The 19,910-nt window shown below is 59.9% G+C and overlaps 2 protein-coding genes across 27 annotated transcripts in view; one reads left to right on the plus strand and one right to left on the minus strand.

The window, feature by feature from the left end:
• The window catches only part of FHIP1B (FHF complex subunit HOOK interacting protein 1B), a 22,594-nt gene extending 8,726 nt beyond the window's left edge, over positions 1-13,868 (plus strand). For 2 of the 26 annotated variants that reach the window (XM_021062351.2, XM_084978293.1), the window contains exons 2-12: positions 506-834; positions 963-1,601; positions 1,966-2,124; positions 2,299-2,385; positions 2,577-2,744; positions 6,472-6,551; positions 6,774-6,979; positions 7,373-8,152; positions 10,540-10,718; positions 10,890-11,052; positions 13,346-13,868. In XM_021062351.2, coding sequence (XP_020918010.2) covers positions 697-834; positions 963-1,601; positions 1,966-2,124; positions 2,299-2,385; positions 2,577-2,744; positions 6,472-6,551; positions 6,774-6,979; positions 7,373-8,152; positions 10,540-10,718; positions 10,890-11,052; positions 13,346-13,707 — 2,961 coding nt within the window. In that variant the 5' untranslated portion in view covers positions 506-696 and the 3' untranslated portion in view covers positions 13,708-13,868. Of the gene's footprint in view, positions 1-39; positions 310-505; positions 835-962; positions 1,602-1,965; positions 2,125-2,298; positions 2,386-2,576; positions 2,745-5,482; positions 6,170-6,471; positions 6,552-6,773; positions 6,980-7,372; positions 10,742-10,889; positions 11,053-13,345 lie in introns of those variants that run through there. The other 24 variants (XR_014816704.1, XR_014816706.1, XR_014816705.1 and 21 more) reach the window with 24 other exon arrangements.
• Positions 13,869-14,024: 156 nt separating this feature from the next.
• Positions 14,025-19,230, minus strand: C9H11orf42 (chromosome 9 C11orf42 homolog). Its single transcript, XM_084978306.1, is given in 4 exon segments — positions 14,025-14,093; positions 14,095-14,219; positions 14,549-15,347; positions 19,090-19,230. Coding segments are annotated over 4 exon segments (1,065 nt in total). The 5' UTR covers positions 19,162-19,230.
• Between the last annotated feature and the right edge of the window lie 680 nt (positions 19,231-19,910).

Raw genomic sequence — 19,910 nt, forward strand, 5'->3', positions numbered from 1 at the left:
GGGGCTGATACAGATCTGGGCGGATAGAGCCCCGAGGCCAAGGTTAAGGATTTGGCGGCTAAGCTGTGCGGTTCGGGAATCTTCGCTGGGCGTTCAGCAGAGGAGAGAGGAGGTATTATTTATGTTATTTATGCTTGCTGTGTGGAGAGTAGACTCTCGGGGGCACCACTGGAAGTGTGGGGACCACCCTGGAAGCTGTTGCCATGGTGACACACGCTTGGAGGGTGTAGACGGTAGGCTGATGACCTGGATGTTGGAAGGAAGGGCAAGAAGAAAGAAGGATGATGCCTGGGCTTTGCGCCTGAGCAAGTAGGTGCATATTGGTGGACAAGGCTGGGGGGTAACAGGTTTGGTGCTGGAATGCGTGCTGTCTTGGACACTTGAGTTTACACGGCTGCCAGCGTACGTGGAGCTTTCGGCTGGCGGTGGTTCTGTCTGCTTCCTGCTGGGCGGCAGAGAGAGGCAGACTTCTGCTAATCCCTGCCATCCTTTCTCTTTGAATTAGGTCTGTAGGTCTGGATTGGGCCGCGACCTCCGGGCCCACTGCTCCAGCCGGGTGCATCTTCTGGCTCCATGGACAGCTCCTGGCTCCTACAGACCGGATGAAGCAGGCTAGAGACACGCTCGGAGAAGGCCTCCGGCTGGCGGAGTCTCAGAGCGTGGCCCGCTGGCCGCCGGCCCTGCCCAGCCTGCCTCATGGAGAGGATGAACTGGCTGAGCAGACTGGCCTTGCGGGGCCCCGGGCACCGTGCACCCCAAGGGGCCAGTCTGCAGACCCCCGTCATGGCCGACCCTGAGACCTGCCTCATGGTCCTCAAGAACCACTGGTCCCAGGTAGGAGACTGCCCGAGGGGCCTGGTCCGCTGGCCGCCCGAGGCCCTCTGTCCCCGTGTGTCTCTCCCCTGGCCGTTTCGCCCCCCTGTCCCCTTAGACGCCTTCTCTCGGCTGTCCTGTTCGCCCAGGTGGTGCGGATCCTGGAGCGGCAGGGCCCTCGGGCGGCCCCCGGGGGTGCGGACGACCTCAGCGCCGTGCGCAACCACACCTACCAGATGCTGACCCTGCTGGCCGAGGATCGGGCGAGCCCCTCGGCGCCCACGGCTCCCGGGCCCCTGCTGGAGTTTGCGCTGCGCGAGGATCTGCTCACCCGTGTGTTGGCCTGGCAGCTTCAGTGGGACGAGTTCGGGGACGGGGTTGAGGAACGGCGGGTTGAGCAGCTGAAACTCTTTGAGATGCTGGTGAGCGAAGCTCGCCAGCCACTGCTGCGGCATGGTCCAGTTCGCGAGGCCCTGCTGGTCTTGCTGGATGCCTGCGGCCGCCCCGTGCCCAGTAGCCCAGCCCTGGACGAAGGCCTGGTGCTCCTCCTCAGCCAGCTGTGCGTGTGCCTGGCCCGGGAGCCTTCGCTGCTCGAGTTCTTCCTGCAGCCGCCTCCTGAGCCCGGAGCTGCGCCCCGCCTGCTGCTCTTTTCTCGCCTTGTCCCTTTCGTCCATCGAGAGGGCACCCTGGGCCAGCAGGCCCGTGACGCCCTACTCCTGCTCATGGCTTTATCAGCTGGGAGCCCCACTGTGGGCCACTACATCGCAGACCACTCGTACTTCTGCCCGGTCAGCACCTCCTGGGATGCGGGGAGGGCGTGGTGCGGGCCCCGGAGAGCACCTTCCTGCCCAGCGGGGGAGGAGGGCCTCTCCTTCAGGAAGTGGGCCCCCCTCTCCTCTTCCCCCCTGGGGGGGTTGGAGAGCAGCACCTGGAATCGGGGTGGGGCTGAAACACGGGCTCATGTGGCTAAGGCGTGAAGGCTCTTCACGGGCCGGTGTCCCCAGGTGCTGTCTTGACACCTCGGATAACTAAATACCTGCCCTGGTGATAGCTCTTGGCGCGACTGCCATCGAAACTCGGGGCTGGCCGTTCCCGGTTGCCCTCTCGTGTCGCCCGAGCCTGTGGTAACCTGTCCTCGGGGATGGCCCCTAGGTGCTGGCCACAGGGCTGAGCGCCCTGTACTCTTCACTGCCCCGAAAGATCGAAGTGCCCGGGGATGACTGGCACTGCCTGCGACGGGAGGACTGGCTGGGAGTGCCAGCCCTTGCGCTCTTCCTGAGTTCCCTGGAGTTCTGCAATGCGGTCATCCAGGTGGGACTGGGCGCCCGGGAGGTCTGGCCCTTGGTGGTTCTGGGAGGTGGGGGTGAGGGGGCGCAGTCTGCGGAGTTCTGGTTTTCGGCCACGTTGGGGGTAGGGAGCTCTCTTCTGCTCTCCTTCTGACGGCGACCCCTTCAACATCCGCCTTCCCCTCTCTTGCACCTGCAGGTGGCTCACCCTCTGGTGCAAAAGCAGCTGGTTGATTACATCCATAACGGGTTCCTGGTGCCCGTCATGGGCCCTGCCCTGCACAAGGTGAGGGTCCCGGAGGGGAGGCAGATGGAGGGCTGAGGCTGAGGAGGGGTACCCTCGGGGCCAGGAGGTGGGCTGGGTCCTCCTCCCTCTTCCCCGTCTGGGCCTGGTACCTCCCCAGAGCCTCAGCAGAGCGGCTCCGTGCGTGCGCGGGGCAGCCCTGCATTTCCACCCGTTCCCCTCCGTTGGTCCAGACCTCCGTGGAGGAGATGATCGCCAGTACCGCCTATCTGGAGCTTTTCCTACGGAGCATCTCGGAGCCCGCGCTGCTCCGGACCTTCCTGCGGTTCCTGCTGTTACACCGGCATGACACCCACACCATCCTTGACACCCTGGTGGCCCGCATTGGCAGCAACTCCCGGGTATGGCCCCCGCCTCTGTCCTGGCTTACGAGCCGTCTCCTCTCTCCGACCTCTGTCCTGGGAGGGTGTTCCTGCCCTTCTTTGGCCTTTGTCTAGCAGCCACTTCAGAGTTAGGTGGCATTTTCTTGTCTTTTCCTTTTTGGCCGTGCCCGCCGCACGTGGAAGGTCCTGGGCCAGGGATTGAACCCGGGCCCCAGCAGTGACCCCTGCTGCTCCTGTGACATCATTGGATCCTTAACCCACCGTGCCACAAGAGAAGTCGCAGCATTTTCTTTCTAGTGTTAAACTTTTAACGGTTCTGGGTACCGTTTGAGTTACTCCCCTGCGCTTGCAGTATATGAATGTAGGACACGGTTTCCTGACTTTGGCTGCTCATCGTGGCTGTAGGTTTTTTGGCCATTGTGTGACGCTCGTGGAGTCTGATTGGCCCGGGGTTCTCTCCAGCCAGGTAGTGCTCTGTGAGTGACTTGAGATCACATCTCCAGGGTTTGTGTCTGCTTTGGTAGGTGGTCCAGCCGCTGCTCGCGGGCGTCCCCTTCCTCCTCTGGGTGTGCTGTATTGACACTGCTATAACTTGGGGCCCCCGTCTGCCTGCCTGCCTGCCTACGTTTCTGCCTCCTGAATGCTTTGACCGCCTGCTCCCTCTGCCACAGTCTTCTCTGGTACTGAGGACGGCGTGGGGAGCGGCGGTTGCTGGCTTCACGGGGCTTCCTTCCTAGAGGAGGTGGACATCGAACATATAACTCACATACGTAACTGAAAATCGAGGTGATTCTCATGAAAAAGCCAGTAGGGTGCCTAGGAAACAGGCGGTGGTCGGGAAACCTCTGGACGGGGTGGCATTGAGCTGAGCCCCCGAAGTCCTGGGGGGCTGGCCTGCCGAAGAGCAGGTGGAAGAACAGTCCAGGCGAGGGAGCAGTGCGTGCGGAGGACAGGCGCGGGGGGCTGAACGCGTTTGCAGAAATGAGAGAGCAGTGTGACCGGAGGTGGAGCGAGCAGGGGGAGATGGAAGGACAGGCGGCCAGGACTCGGCTCCCGGGAGGCCTTGTAGCCCATGGGAAGAAGTTTGATTTTAACCAATAGAATCGTGGGTAAGATGGGAGTAAACTGTTTCTAAGTAACTAAGACCTGAAGTCTTTGTGGGGGAATAAAGCAGGAGGTTAGCTGTGGGCTTTATAGTGTTTATTTTGGCTCTGGCACTATTTTCGTTTCTGTCTTTTATTACAAATAATTGAAGTTCTCTGGCTCCTTGTGTCTAATATAGAAGGTCTCGGATCACGGTTCTAGAAAACTGTTCTAGATAATTGAGATGTCTGGTAGCAGGGCTGCAGGTAGATAAAGTTCCCAGACAGCTATGTTCTTCGTAGCTGAGTTAGGGGATATGTGAGCTATCTAGACTGATTCTGTTTCTGAACGAACCGTATACTTGAAAGTATTTGAAGCTCTGCCTTAGGTCTCTTGAGTTATCATCCTTGGAAGCGGGCCCACGGCATGTGTACTTTCGCCGTGTTCCACATGTAATGATGATACCCATCTCCGGTTAAGAAATAGTGGTTCACATCGATAGGGGACAGATGCTGAAGCTTTGGTTTTACCCAGATGTCGACAGAGTTGTCTTCCTCATTTTACGCCCAGGTTAGACCCTGGGTCAGTTTGGCCTCATGGAGTGTCCTGTTCATGTTTTGGGACTGTCGATTTTCGTCTTAGGGTTGACCTTTTTTTCCTGTACGGGGCTCTTTCTGTCTTATTTTTATCTTACCTGTATCCCGACATCGTTGATTCTCCCTCGTGGTCTTTAGTCTTTAGTGTCTATTTCTGTGAGTCTCATGTTCGGCCCCCCCGTCCTTGAGAGCCTTTCGTATTCTTGGAGTATTCAGTCTTGAGTCCGAGTTCTCGGAGGAACGGCTCTCTTCTGGCTTCAGGACGCCCGTGTTAGATGCGCACACGCTTTCCTTTCCGCCGATGGGCCTTCGAAGCTTGATTCTGTTGGCCTGACTTGTGTAACTGCTCTGGCCTGTGTTTCGTATCTTAAGGTGGATCGTGCTGGCTAGCTAGCCTGAGTGCTTGAGGAGCTGTGTTCGTTTCCTATACCTGTCAAAACAAGTCACCACAAACACAGCGGCTTAAAGCAACACACAATTACTCTCTTACATTTCTGTAGGTCGTGTATCTGACATGGACCTCGCCCCACTAGAGAGTCAGAGTGTCAGCAGGGCTCTGTCCCTTCTGGAGGCCTCTAGGAGGCTTGTTTGGGTCATTGGTAGAACTTACTTCGTTGTGGTTGTAGGGGCGAGGTTCCCTCGTTCTTCTCTCTTGGCTGCGGTGTGCAGGGACTTGAGGTGGGATGTCAGCTTCCAGACCAGGGACCGAACCGCAGCAGTGAAGGTGCTGAATCCCAACCATCAGGCCACCAGGGATGGTCTGTGCTTCCTCTTTCCTCAGGGACTGTCAGCCGCTGGCCGTTCCTGGCTTCTGGAAACCAACCCGATCCTTGAGTGGTGACCCCTCTTCCATCTTCAGAGCCCTCAGGGTGGATGGAGTCCCCGTCACGCGTCAGTTCTCTTCCTTCTTGTTGACCTGGCGCGCGAAGGTCCTCTGCCTGCGCAGGCTGGCGATTCGATGGGGCCCCTCTGTTCTGGATGGTCCAGGCCGCTCTCCCCATCTCAGTGCTGTGCCCTTAGTCATACCTGCACCGTCCCTTCTGCCACGTAAGGGCAGGTATTTAGGGGTTCTGGAGATTAAGTTCTGGTCTCTTTGAGGGGCCATCTTTCTGCTGCCGCACAGCCTTTCACTGAGGCCGAATGGTTTCACTGCCAGGCGAGGTGGCCATTTAGGAGAAACATCCATGCGGTCAAATGTCAGCTGCTGGGCCCTCTCTTTGCCCTGTGACCGGCTTTAGTTCTCCCACACGTTTCCTAAGTGGCGGCCCCTCGGCTGGGCAGGTCGTGCCCCGCCCTGAAACCCGGGAGTCTCCGGGAGCTCAGGGTCCACTTGCCGGAAGGGGCGTCTGGAGAAGGTGCCGCGGGGATTCGATGGAGCGAATCTGTTTTCTTCGCCCCACCAGAGCCACCCATCCTCTTTACGTCTCGGAAACAAAAGATTTCCCTTGTTCTGGACCCACCTATTTTTTCCTTTTCCTGTCGGTGGCCTTGAACTTGTCCTGGTCCCTCCTTGTGCGGGATGCTGCTGGTGGAGAGGTGACTCAGACCCCAGGTTCGCGGCCCCGCCCGCTTCCCAAGGGGATTCTTCCAGCTTTTGGCGCTGGCTTCCTGTGGAAGGCGCTCCCGTCCGTTCCTCCGCTGCCACGGTCCGCTGCCAGGCATTCCCGCTGCCAGGCATTTGCTTGCCCACCAGGTTGCTATGGCCTCCTGCTCAGTCATCCGCGCACTCTGGCCGTTTCCTGGGGTCTCTTTATGGGTTTTCAGGCAAGTTGGGCAGGAGTCTCTGTGGCCAGGTGTGTGCAGCCTGCGTCTGCTGACCTGCGCCTGGGCTCTAGAAATCCCCTCAATCTGACCCGGGGCTCCTCATTCCTGTCTGAGGAGAATAAAGTTTTGACCGCAAAGATCCTGTGATCCTTTCTTTATATTCGAACGCTTGTTGCGTGTTGGGCCCTGGGCCCCTGTGGCTCAAGGAGGGGTCAGTTGGGCCCGGGGTTGGGGCTCCCGCTCTGGCTCCGGCACCGTCTTGGGGGGCGGGGCGCTCTTGTGACTCCCTGCCCTCCCCCCAGCTCTGCATGGTCTCCCTGAGCCTCTTCAGGACCCTGCTGAACCTCAGCTGTGAGGATGTCCTGCTGCAGCTGGTTCTCAGGTACCCGGGGCTGGGCTGAGGGATGGCGAGCCCGACCCCTCGGGGCCCTCGGGCCTGGGGCCCTGCTGGGGCAGTGCTGGGGGCGGGCAGTGGGTCGCGCTGGGCTGGCTTGCGCGTGTCCCCTCGAAGCCCGGCTTAGCCGTGTGGTTCCACGGGTGTTCTCCCAGGCCCTGTCCTTCCTTCCTGATCCATCCTGGCCCCCTTTCCTGCGGTCTCTGCCAGGTATCTTGTCCCGTGTAACCACGTGATGCTGAGCCAGAAGCCAGCCGTGCGCGACGTGGACCTGTATGGCCGGGCAGCAGACAAGTTCCTCTCCCTCATCCCGCGCTGCTGTCGGCACCGTGCCCCCAGCCCGCCCCGGCCGGAGCATGCCTCGTGGGCACGAGGTGGGCCTAGCCGAGAGGCAGGGAGAAGGGAGGACACGACGGGTATGGCCTGGGTTCTGGGGGAATCTAGCGAGAGGCCGGGCCGAGGCTGGGAGGGGGGAGGGGGCTGCGAGCGGCCTTCGTCCCCGGGGAGGTTGCTGAGGGCTCGCAGGGCGGCTCCTGACCGCCAGCAGAGGAGTTTGGCTTCCCAGCCAGGCCGTTGCCTTTCTTCCCCCCTGGTCTCCTGTACTCTGCTCTTTCTGTCGTTTCTCGGGTGTTGGGGGTGGGAGCGGGCGGCGGATGCGGGAAGGCGTCCTTCGGGGGGTGGCGAGTCCGCGGTCTGGATAGGTCCCGGGTCCCTGCGGCCTTGTGGCCTTCGCTCGGTTCCCGTGGAGTCTCGAGTCGCCTCCTGCACCTCGGTCTCTGCGATTCCTCTCGTGTGCTTTCCCTCCGCAGGCCCTGGAAGCCCAAGTGTTGACTCCTCTTCTGTGGTGACGGTACCCCGGCCCTCCACGCCGTCTCGCCTGGCCCTCTTCCTGCGACAGCAGAGCCTGGGGGGCTCCGAGGCCCCAGCCCCAGCCCCTCGCTCCCCAGGGCTCGCTGCATCCCCAGCCTCCAGCCCTGGCCGGCGGCCCAGCCCCGCGGAGGAGCCTGGTGAGCTGGAAGACAATTACCTGGAGTACCTGCGTGAGGCGCGCCGTGGCGTGGACCGCTGTGTCCAGGCCTGCCGAGCCTGGTCTGCCCCCTATGATGGCGAGCGGCCCCCTCCTGAGCCCAGTCCCCTTGGCTCCCGGACTAAGAAGCGCAGCCTCCTGGCGGAGGAGGACGGGGACAATGCGGGGGAGGGCGAGGAGGAGGAGCTGGGGGGCGGGGGGCTGGCTGGGGGTGCTAGGGAGGGCCCCGGCCACCTGCCCCCTCCCCAGCTCAATGGGGTACCAGGACCGTGGCCTGAGGGGGCCAAGAAGGTTCGTCGGGTGCCCCAGGAGGGAGCTGGGGAGCTGCCGGAGGGCACCCCCGAGGCTGTGGCAGGACTAGAGGGCTTTGGGCAGGAGCTCCGGGAGCTGGAGGTGGCCCTGAGCAATGGGGGCGCCGGCTCAGAGCCCTCCCTAGAGCCTTCACTACCTCTTGAGGAGGAGGAGGCCTACGAGAGCTTCGCCTGTCCCCCCGAGCCCCCCGGCCCCTTCCTCAGCAGCCCCTTGCGGACGCTCAACCAGCTGCCAAGCCAGCCCTTCACTGGTAAGCCACGCAGCCCAGGCCTTCTCCTTTGGGCACTCTTTGCATGTTCTCGACGCGTCTGTGCTGGTCTCCAGACTTCTTGGCCACGTCATGCCTGCGTACTCGCCCCGCTCCTCATCCGTCTGCTTGGGTCCCCTCCAGATACACGTCATGTCCCGCTCGTGTCTCCGTGTCTCTCTGTCCACCTCCCCTGCTTGTGCTGGTTTGTAGTGACTGAGGGCCAAGCCTTGCGTGTCTGTCCTGTGCTCTGTCCTGTGCGCATGATCCTCCTCCCCGGTCTGGCCGCTTCCTGGGATGTGTGATCAGGAGAGTCTGTGTTTGGTGTTTCCTGGTAAATTACAGCAGTCACGGGAGCCACGTGGAGGACATGCGTGCCGTCCTGTGTGTGAGGCCCCTGTCCCGTGCCGTCTCCCAGTATCCCTCCCCGGGCGGTGGGTCTCCTGTCGGTTCTCCTGTGGCCCGGGGTCCGATCTTTGGTGTTCTTCCCTCTCCAGCCCGGGCCTCCCTTCTCCCAGCCTCTTCAGAAAAGGACTCAATGTCTAGTTTCTTTTGTTCCCTGTCCTTGTACCGTGTTGGTCGCCATGACCGCTTAGTAAAACGTCCTCGAGGGTTTATGGTTAACAGTACAGACCGAAGCAGATGGAAGGAAAAAGGTCTGTTTGGGTAAATGAGATTAGGGACATACCCTATCCGGGCAAAGGGCAAAGCATGGCCCTGAGCCCCCAGCTGAGTTCTTTTGTTTTCCCCCAAGACCCTGGAGTTAGACTTGGCCTGAATGTCCGAGCCGAGTGCCAGCTTTACCCTGCCCAGCTCGCGTCTGGCCTCTATCCTTATGCCATGCGGGGAATTGGGGGGTGGCGAGGGGACTTCGGGGAAGCAGTGTCGTGCTTTGGATCAGATGGACCCGGAGGTGGTGTGCCGTCTGTGTCATTGATGCCTGCCAGTCACTTGCTGGGACCCTGGTGCACTGTGAGGACTCCGCACTTGGAACTGTAGGGTTGTCATCTCTGGGGTGCCTGGCAGATCCAAGTTGACGAAGGCAAGCACCCGCGTTCCTGTGTGGTAGCCAGGCTATGCTGCGTCGATCAGTCCACGTCCTCACGGGGCCTGGGACATCCTGCCAGGTGCCTGTGCAGCATCAGGCCTTCTGCTCTGGTCGACTTGCTCTTGCAGACTACAGAAACTCCGTCTTTGCATTTATTTAGCCTTCGTTCTGTTCTTCCCTGCTCTGTGCCCCTGGAAGAGAGTGTGCAGGTTTCACCACATTCTTGAGGCGTTCATTGGAGCTCTGACCTTTTCCTTCTTTGTAATAAACTCATCTGGGCTTTTTTCTCTTGCAAGAAGTTCCTAGGAACGAGAAGGACAAAGTTATGGGGTCACCTAGGACTCTGCTAAGTGAGAGTTGTTTTTAGAGCTAGAGCTGTCATGCGCATGTGGGATCTTTTCCAGGCCTCACTTCCTCTTCCTCTCATTGTTCTGCCTCAGGTCCTAGTGCGGGTCCCAGGCCCCGTCCCTCTTCCCTGCAAATCCCTGACCAGACAGGCTGTGGTGGTTCGAGCATCCTCCCGCTGGTGACCTGGCTCGGTTGAGGCCAGTTCTCGCAGCAGATGATTCTGATCCCTCAGAGAGCTGCCCTGAGCCCGCTCTTCTCTGGCCCTGAGCTGAGCTCTTTGTCGTACAGATTCCATTCCACCTTCTTGGTGCCCCGCTCCTGCACAGACCCGATTTCTTCCTTCGTTCACCGAAGATTTCTCCCCTACGACCAGTGTAGCCGCCTTCTTGGCCTTCGCAGGCTTTGTTCGTGTTTGCTTTCTGACCCAGTCTGTCCTGTGTGTGACCTCATTTCTTCTTTGGGTCCTAATCACCTTCTCACTTGTTTTTCTTTGGTTGTCTCTTGGGTGGAGCTTTTAAAAAACTGAGAAAGATCATAGAGCTTATAGTTATTACTGAATATTTGTAACTTGCTAGATCTTGCCCTAAATGCCGTGTATCAGTATCTCTCTGCTCCTCCCGATGACCTTAGGAGGTGGGTTTATTGTCTTATTTTGCCCAGTAGGAAACTACACTCAGAGAGTTTAGATTCATCCAGGACCTCAAATGGTAAAGCTAAGATGTGAAACTGGATCTGTCTGATTCTAGAGCCTGTGGTCTGCCTCCCCAACTCAGATGTGTATAAAGCCGGCTTCTGGACCTCGTCTGGGTCTGTGTGGTGCCTGCCATCTTATTTCCTCCAGGATAGGTGGTCACAGGACATTTGAAATACCCAGAGGCTGACACATAAAGAGTTTTCGTTTAGTGGGGAGTGGGGCGAGGGGTCTCTTGTTTTGGGGAGGAAGGCGTGTGGTGTGCCTTGTGTTCAGGCTTTGTGTCCTGTGCCCACCCCCCAGGCCCCTTCATGGCTGTGCTCTTTGCCAAACTCGAGAACATGCTGCAGAACTCCGTCTATGTCAACTTCCTGCTGACGGGGCTGGTGGCCCAGCTGGCCTGTCACCCCCAGCCCCTGCTCCGCTCTTTCCTGCTCAACACCAACATGGTCTTCCAGCCCAGTGTCAAGTCCCTGCTGCAGGTGTGCGATGCATGCATGCATGGGTGCGTCCAGGCTCCATGGTGGGCCAGGCCCACAGCTGGAGTGGCCCCCCAGGGTTGGGGGGGGGTGCTGGGAGCAGGCCCCGTGGGACCAGAAAGGGCTGTGTCAGTCCAGAGCCCCCCAGAAATGTCATGAAGTCACGCTCCGTAGGTGCTGGGCTCTGTGAAGAATAAGATCGAGAGCTTCGCAGCCTCCCAGGAGGACTTTCCCGCACTGCTCTCCAAAGCCAAGAAGTACCTCGTTGCCCGTGGCAAGTTGGACTGGACCGAGGGCTCGGCAGCAGGACCTGCCCCCCGCCGCTCTGATTCACTGGGTGAGGCCTGCCCCGCCACCCCACCCTGACCTCCCAGGTGGCACAGTAGCTCAGGTTCTTGGAGGTCAACAAGGTTGGAGCCTTGTGCCAGGAACTGGACACTTGCAGAGAGTGGAGTCTTGATTTTGTCCTCAGGCCTCTGGTCGGAGGATAAAACTCAGTTCTGTCCACCAAGAGCCAAGTCAACAGTACCAGCAAAAACTACCCTAGAAGTTGGGGACAGGCAAGGTGACAGAGCAGTCTCTACGTTGAGATGCTGCAGCTTGGTGAAGGACATGGCATTTGACTTGGGCCTCGGGAGATGGGTAGGACTTGGGTAGGCAAAGGAATGAGACGGCCTTATTCTTTTGGTCAGGGGCTAGCACGAACTGTTCAGTTGTAACAGGATTTGAAAGATGGCAGAACAGCTTTGACCAGAGCAGAAGGTTCTCAGAGTAGCAGTTGGGCTGGGTAGACGTCGTGAACGTTTAGGTGGTGAGACACCCTTGGAGGTTCTGAGCTCTGGGAGGGGACAGCTGAGTCTGTTCATTCGCGTGTCGAATGCCCCGGAGCTGTGCACATGGGACCTGTGAGGCTTGAGTTGGACTAGTGGGAATAGGAAGAATTGGCAGAGTTTGGTGAGTGGTTGTGGAAAGAACAAGAGAAGAGTTAAATTTGACCATGAAGTTTTAAATCTAGACCTGTCATCAGCAAGCAGCTGGGCACCTGGGTGCTAGGTGTGGTCTTTGGCAGAGGGGACTCAGGGAGCTACAGGACCAGATCTTTGCTTTCAAAGAGCTGGTCGTCTAGACGTTGACTGGCGGATTGTCCTAACGGAGGGAACAGGGCCCCAGAAGGAAGTACGTGGGATTCCGAGCACCAGCCAAGGGTGTTCCCCTTTGAGACAGAGGAGGAGAGATCAGAGGAGGAGGTGATAGGTGTCAAGGGCGTGCTGAGGTGTGGAGGGAAGCTCAGGACGCTGAGCCGTCCTTTCTTGCTCATCAGAGCAGCAGGCAGGATATAGGCTGACGGCAGGAGAGCAGGGTGAGAGGGGGCTTAGGGAGAACAGTGCATCGGTGGGGAGGAGAGGACCGCGAGAGTCGTTGGAGTGGGGAGAGAGGACCAGCGGGGTTATCGCAACGCTCGAGGCTGAGCTTCCTTGGCGTGATTTCCGCCTGGTCCGGTGCCGTGGGTATTTCTGGCTTCCCCGGTCCTGCAGGGCCCAGGACGTGCAGGTAATTCAGACAGCGTCCCCCCGCTGAAGCTCACAGATTAATGTGTGAGGTAGGAGACACGAGAACAAGTTATTAAAACACACCGTGATGGGGCAGTAAAGTGGGCAGTTGAGGGCATAGTAGAGGAGAGCGGGGCATGGGGAGACTGGGCCAAGGATGCCGACGTCGGGGAGAGCAAAGTTAAGGCAGAGGGGCCGCAGAAGCCTGGAGAGAGCCTGGAGGGTTGCGGGAAGAGCAGACAGGCGTGGATGCAGAAGCGAGGGCGCTGGACAGGGTTTCGAGAAGTGGTCGGAAGATGTGTGTGGGCGGCTTGTAACGGCCCTGCACGCCGGGTCGTGTGCATTTGTCCAGCAGGTCTCTGCAGCCAGTACCACAGGTCGAGGACGGCCAGTGTCTCATGGTCTGGAGACCAGCTCCCTGGCGTCTAGGCCCTAGGTCTTGGGCATGGATCTGAGCCAGGAAACTTGGAGAACATCAGAGGAGAGAGGGCAGTAGTTTAAGTGGTTCATTTGAGTCTAGGCTGACAAGAAGCGGTGTGGCCACGACTTGTGGGAGGTGGCTCGGGTGGGTCTAGGAGCGGGATGGAGGGAAGGCAAAGTGGTGGCCCAGGAGAGCAGATTTTGGAGGGGCAGTGCCGAGTGGCAGATCCGGTGAAGTCCCTGAGCTGTGGGCGCCTGTAGCCCGTGGCTCTTGCAGGAGCGAAGGCTGTGGGCGAGGCGGTCCGGGAGGGCGCTGGGACGCAGAAGTAAGGGTACCGTTAGGGACGGGTGGGGAGGGCGGAGCAGCAGGAGGCCCCCCCAGGGGACGGCCTGGAGAAGGCAGCGGGGACGCAGGGGGGACGCAGGGGGGACGCAGCGGGGACGCAGCGGGGACGCAGGGGCCGAGATGTCGCTGGCTGGCCCTCGTGTCCGCAGGCTGGCTGCCGGCGGTGGGCCGGAGGGGAGGCGGCTGGGCAGGGAGCGCTTTGGTGTTGCGTCCAGGTCAAGCCGGCCGTGAGCCCGGGGGGCTGGGGAGGCCGCCCCCCGAGGCGGGAGCCCGGCTGAGCCCAGCCCCCTTGCGACACTGCTGTTTGTTCCCAGTGAAGAGCCGGAGGCCGTCCCTGGGGGAGCTGCTCCTGCGGCACGCACACAGCCCAACGCGGGCGCGGCAGGCGGCGCAGCTGGGCATCCAGCCTGGCAGAGACAGCGGCGGACTGGGCCTGGGTGGGGGCTCCCCAGGGGCATCGACGCCGGTCCTGCCCCCCCGGGGCGGGACCCCCGAGCGCCAGGGCGAGGCTCTGCGAGTCAAGAACGCCGTCTACTGCGCAGTCATTTTCCCTGAGTTTCTCAAGGAGCTGGCGGCCATCTCCCAGGCCCACGCGGTCACCTCGCCCTTCTTGTTGGATTCTTCCGAGGAGGCCCCCGGCCCTCCCGTCTCAGGCTTCGGGCCCCTCAACCCCTAACTTTCTTCGGTGGACAATCAGGGCCTTGAGTGGCCTGCGCTGGGGCCGGCCTGTCGGCTCCTTTTTATGTTTGCAGGCAGTGGCGAGAGGACTTTTTAATTTATTTCCAATGAATGTTTTCTGGAGAACTTGTTGCAATATGTATAAAAGGGAAATCTCTATGCTGTGCTCATTCTTCTTTGCCACCCTCTTCTCTGGGGCTGCAGCCCCGGGACGCTGTAGACGGGGAAGTGGTCAGGGGTTTTCTCTCTGCTGAGGACACGGTGCCAGGGTTTCAAGGTACTCTTAGGCCTCTCGAGGGTGAGGAGGCGTGCGGGCTAGGGACAAAAGCTGGGACTTTCCTCCTTCCCCAGACCCCCGCGGGAAGAAGCGGCGCGGGCCCAGGAGGCTTTGGGGGAGCAGCAGCTGATGTTTATTGGGGACCAGAATCCCTAGGTCAGATCCGGGGGGCCTTGCCCCCTGTCCCTCTTGCCGTGGCTTCATTCGTCGCTGTCGAACTCTGAGGACAGACCCTGCAGCAGGGGCAGGGACATGGAGTGCCGGTCGGGGTCCCCGGGGCCCCCACCCTGGGCTCCTGGTGGGGGGTTGCGGGGGCTGAAGAGCCAGTTCTCTGCCAGGGTTGGGGATAGCCACAGCTTGACTCACGCCCTGGTCTCTCTGCCCCCCAGTCCCTCTCCCCGGCGTTCTGTGCCGTGCCCACCCCCTCGCCAGGACTGCGTGCCTGTCTCTGCGCCCCCCCCCCCACCAGTGCGCCCAACACATGCCTGGGCTGTGCTGTATCCCCGTGTGCTCTCCCTCCACCGTGGCCCACCCCTCCCCTCTCCGCTCCCCCTCGCAGTACCTGACAGCATCTGGGGTCCCCTGCGGAAGGGGTTTCGGCCCTTGTGGGAGAGTCTGGTTGGTCTGCCCTCTGGCCCTTCCTGGGGGGGTGGCGTAGGTGGGGCTGGGATAGGCGGCGACACCCCAGCAGCCTCAGGAGTGTCATCGGGGGCTGACGCCGGGGCCGGAGGTGGCAGGATGCTGAGGTTGGGTCTGACCCAGCTGGCCCCATGGGGCAGGGGGTCTTTGGTCAGGGGCTTCTGCGGCCCCAGCACTCCCTTGGGCTGCAGCGAGAACTTGAGGCAGGAGAAGGCAATGGGCAGTGACCGTTGTAACCGCAGCAGCTGGGGCTCCTGGGCTGTGGGCAGCAGCCCCAGCTGTAGCCAAGAGCAGGAGAAGACCTGGTAGATGACATAGATGCTGTGGGCGCTTCGGAGCCAGGGAAGAGTCTGCCGGAGGCCCACCTGCCCTGGCGGCAGCAGCAGGAAGGCCACTTTCTTGCGCAGGCCGCCCATATGTAAGCGGATCCGGCAGGGCTGCCCGTCCAGCAGCCGCATTTCTTCATAGGCTATCTCTGCCCTGCCGTTGGGTGAGTATTCCCGGGTGCAGTGGGCAAAGGCGCCCTCAGACCCGGCCTGCTCCAGGAGGTTCGGCAGCGGCCCCACTGGCTGTAGCGCCCGCCGACCCTGCCGACCTGGCAGAGCCAGGCGGGTGTGGGCCGGGCGGGACTGTTTCACCAGCACGCCCAGCAGGTCATAGCAGGCTGCGTCCGACAGGAAGGGCACGGCCACTACATTGGGCCCGAAGCGCTCCTCGGTGACCTGCAGGCGGCCAGGGGATAGATAGTCAGGGGCTGGCTTTGGGGTGGGTAGGAGCTCCCTAGCAGCCCGTTGCAGGTCCCCCCACCCCACGCCACGGTTGGAGCCCGTCTCCGCAGTGAGCTCAAACCGTCATGCGGCCCGCTTCTCTCCCAGTGTCTTGCTGCAGCAAAACCTCGAGTGTCTGCTGTGCCCCAGACGCTGCTAGAGGCTGGGAGGGATCGCGCAAGGAGACCGTCCTTGGCCTGACGCAGCTCCGTCTAGCGGAGGGGACAGGCGTCAGCAGCAGTCGGCAGGTCGGGTAGGAAGAGGCCAGGCCGTGGGGCAGTGAGAGGGACCTGGCAGCCTTTGTCTGCGGTGGCGAGGCTCAGGGACAGATCCTGGGGGGCTCCTCTAACTTCGAAGGGCTCAGCTGGCAGGGAGAGTGCTCAGTCCAGGCAAGGGAACAGCCGTGAAAAAATCCGAACCCCTAAACTCAGAGGGGCCCAGTCAGGAGCCTATAATTTCACGTTGCTTACGTGTGTGGAGAGGGACAGGCACGCGGGCACTTGCTGATTCAAGGCCTCGTGTGCGCCCGATGGTGGGACTTTTACCTCGGGGACAATGGGAAGCTACTTGAAGGGCTGTGGTTCGGAGGGGCAGGATCAGAGGGACATTCCAGAAAGTTCCTTTTGCAAAGGAAGGCATACATGAAGAGGCAGAAAAATCCGTTCAGAGTCCTGTGAAATTCCAGGCAAGACAGGGCGAGGCTGGGCATGAACGCGGGGGGAAGATACTTCGGTGCAGAGTGATAGCACTTGGTCATTTGGAGGGTGTGGGCCAGGGGATCCTGCAGGAGTGTTCTCAGGGGACGGGTTATGTGGGTGATGGCATTGGCCAAGACCGGGTCCCCTGAGCTTGACCTGGAAATCCGTTCCTAACGCGGTGTCCCTAACCCTGTGTGTCCACCGCCGCCTGAGCGGTGGGGGATCACGCGTGTTGAGATTCGAGGTCTGTGTAATGCTCGTTCCAGTATGTGCCCTTAGGGATTACCGTTCCTCTTGGTTTTGTCCTTCTTGCCTTTGCCGTTTCGGGCTTGGGAACCCAGTTCTGAAAAGGTGAACGTCTTGGCCAACCGAGAAACCCTGTAAGGTCCCCCCCAGTGATGGTGCTTCGCTGTGATCTTGGCTCCGCCGGGACATTGTTGACCGAGGCAGTGTCTGGGTCTGTGCTCTGCCAGGGGCACACACAGTGCCCTCTCGGGGCCCCTTTCACGTTAGAGTCCTGTCTCGAAAATGCTGTGTGCTCTAGTCTCCCCGCAGCCCCCACATGGCATGTCTGCGCTGCTCCCGAAGGCCTCCCCCCTGCGCTGCGGTGGAGTGCGCCAGTGGTCCCTTAAGGCTGACCTGCTTTTTGCTGCGTAAAGCGGTGTGGCAAGTGCCGCGCCCTCGCTAACTGGTGGAGTTGTGTCTGGACGTCACACAAGCTCAGGTAGCTTGGAGACCGCCGTCTTTTGTCCTCGAGCTGAGGCAGGAACTGGTGCTCTTGGTTGATCTGCATGGAAGACTTTGCCATCATTCTTCACTTCTTCCTGTGTCACTAAGACTCGGAGCACTTACTTTCGGGAGGGGGCGTCTGGTTGAAGAACAGGGCCCGGAGAAGGGCCCGTGGTTTCCAGGGGTGAGAGCAGAGCAGCGGTGGGTTAGCATTTTTGTACAGAGTGCTCTGCCCCGTGACAGTGAAAAGCATGCCCGTCCAACATCACTTCAGAATCCCACCCGCGCTGCCCCGATGGTGCCTGGGATTCTGTACAGATGAGGTGAATGAAAATATCTTTGGGAGAGACCTCCCCCCAGCAGGAGTGTGATGTTTAAAGTACCTGGTTCTTGGAGTTCCCGTCGTGGCGCAGTGGTTAGCAAATCTGACGAGGAACCATGAGGTTGCGGGTTGGATCCCTGGCCTTGCTCAGTGGGTTAAGGATCTGGCGTTGCCGTGAGCTGTGGTGTAGATCTCAGATGTGGCTTGGATGCCACATTGCTGTGGCTCTGGCGTAGGCTGGCGGCTACAGCTCCAATGAGACCCCTAGCCTGGGACCCTCCACATGCCATGGGAGCGGCTCAGGAAAAGGCAAAAAGGCCAAAAAAAAAAAAAAAAAAGTACCTGGTTCTTGATGGTCTAAGTTTCTGCTAAAAGGTGAATCCCTGCTTTGATTGGAATTTCTTTCCCAGAATATAGATGTGAATTTGCCCCGGACGTTTCTTGAGTTCTTAGTCTTTCCCTCGAGGGCCCCAGCAATGAGCCTAAACTAGGGCACTTCAAGTGCCCAGTTCTAGGCCGGGGCGACCGTGTTCTTGGCAGAGTCCCCTTTGGAGACACTCCCTGACGCCACTGCCCTTGTGTTTCTGGGCGGCGGCTCTGAGGGACTCAGCGGCCGGCAGGTTCCGCTCTCCGGGGGACGTGATGCCGGAAGGTCATCTTCCTGGAGGGACCGTGGCTGTTGGAATTGTGGGTCGGGAGCCCGTGAGCCGCATCTGCTTCACCAGATGTTCTACCGAGAGCCCGGTAGACCACAGGCAGTTCCGGAGGGAGGGAGCCACTGCTTGAACTTGCCACCTCCTGCCCGTGACTTCCCCGGGGGTCCCTACCTTGACTTTGCTGACGGTTGTCCTTGTACGTGGGATGCGGCGTTTTCCTGATGCTCGGCAATGGCGCAGCCTTCTCGTGGCCAGAGGCCCCGCTTACTTCACCCCGGTTCTGACTGATCTGGTCTAAGACCCGCCTTTTACGCTGTGGAAACTAGTTCCTCTCCTCCTGGGAGGACCTTGGCACTCCCGTTTCTGCTTCCCTGGGAAGCTGCCTTTTGCGGTGAGCAGCTGCCCCGTGTCGTGTGGGAGCCGCGTGCCGTGGAGGTGGCTTTGAGTCTGGTGGGCACTGCTTTAAGCTGATTGTTTTAAAACGGGGTGGGCTGCCTTCTGCAGATGCCTCAAACTCACGCTCCCTCAGCACGACCAGAACCCGACCCCTAAATTCTCTAATCGCAGGAAGGAGTGGCCGTCTAGCTTTGGGGGGGTTTTCTGGACACCTGCCACGCAGATGGAGCGGAGATCTGCCTGCTCCTGGAAACCTGTGTGTTGGGCTCGACGGCTGACTTGCTCATCCTGTGGCAGGGAAGCTGGAGGGCAGAGCTGTGAAGAGGCCCAAGGCAAACTTCAAGGGCCCTTTATCATCAGCCCCTGTTCCTCCTCATCCTCATTTTCACCACTGCTCTTTTGAGCTCTGTTCGAGAGGACTGTTTGCAGGTCGCAGAGACACGGTTGTCTGCTTTCTCTCCTGGCTTTTGTGCATATTCTGCCGTCATTTAAGCCACGGTTCATCCACCCCGCCACCCACCTGCTCATGAACGCGTTCAGGGGTTCACGTGGCAGGCGCGCCTCTGGCCTCCGTGAATAGCTCCTACTCGCCGAGCCACAGTGTCCCTCTCTCCGGGAGCCTTCCTGACCTCCTGAGTCTGCCCCTGACTGAGCACTTCTTTCTGCTGTCACAGCCCCCAGTGGAGTGTCTTTCAAGGAATCCTTCTTAGAGTTTTTGCGCTTGGCATCGAAGTGGACGCTTGGCGCAGAGCCCTTAGGGCCGTGCCCGCCAGGTGAGCCAGCACTGCCTGACTGACAGTCAGGCCTGTCTTGGGGCTTCCCAGCCCTTCCTCTCAGAAGCTGCTCAGGCCCATGTAGGTCACCTTGTTACTTCCTCCTTAGCCCTCTTTACCCACCTTATCTTTGATGAGGGTCCAGGTGGCATCAGCTTCGTCCAGTGTCAGCAGGTTGGGGGTACCAGCCAACATGACGGGGCGTGGGAGGGGTTAGGCAGGGCAGTGGCTGCTGCAGGAACCCCACGCTGCCCAGGCAGCTCAGGCCCCGGGCCCTGGGCTCTGTCCTGCTTCAGCGTGAGGTCACAGAGGTCCTGCTGGGTGTCGGGGCCTTGGGCGGGGAGGGGGCGGTCACTTTCACAGCCTCACTCTGCCCGCAGCCCGAGTCCGTTATCTTTAGTCACCTACTCGTTCTCCTGCTTTAGGGGAGGAAGACGCAGGCATCCTGGAGGGTGTGTTTATATATGTTTGTGTGTATGTGTGTGTGTTTCCTTGAGGGTGTGTTTATATATGTTTGTCCGTGTGTGTGTGTGTGTGTGTGTGTGTGTGTAGTTCCTGGTCTGATCTTTGAGGAAAGAGGGTCAGGGCTTTCTTCCTTAAAATATTTGCTCTGCTGTCTTGTCGGTTGCAGATGCTTCTTTGTGAGGCTGGCTTGGGCTCCTGGGAGAAGCACAGAGATCAGGACTTAAACTGAAACAGGGGGCTTCATCCTTGGCTGAAGGAATTACCTGGGAGGTTTAAACGTTCCTGATACCTGGACCCTACTCCCAGGGATGCTGATTTGGTTGGTCTGGAGGATGCCTGCGCATCAGGATTTCCAGAAGCGCCCAGGCAGTTCTGCTGTGCAGCCTGGGCTGAAACCCCTTCTCGGGTGGGTGACAGTTGCCTGCGAACCAGGTGTGTGTGCAGGAGGTGCCATGCTGAGCGGTGACAGCGTGGGAGAT

The sequence above is a fragment of the Sus scrofa genome, chromosome 9 (assembly GCF_054392235.1).
Source record: "Sus scrofa isolate SSC_HxYL_T2T_F1_AM1 chromosome 9, Sscrofa_HxYL_maternal_Yorkshire_Landrace_v2.0, whole genome shotgun sequence".
Classification (NCBI taxonomy): domain Eukaryota; kingdom Metazoa; phylum Chordata; class Mammalia; order Artiodactyla; family Suidae; genus Sus; species Sus scrofa.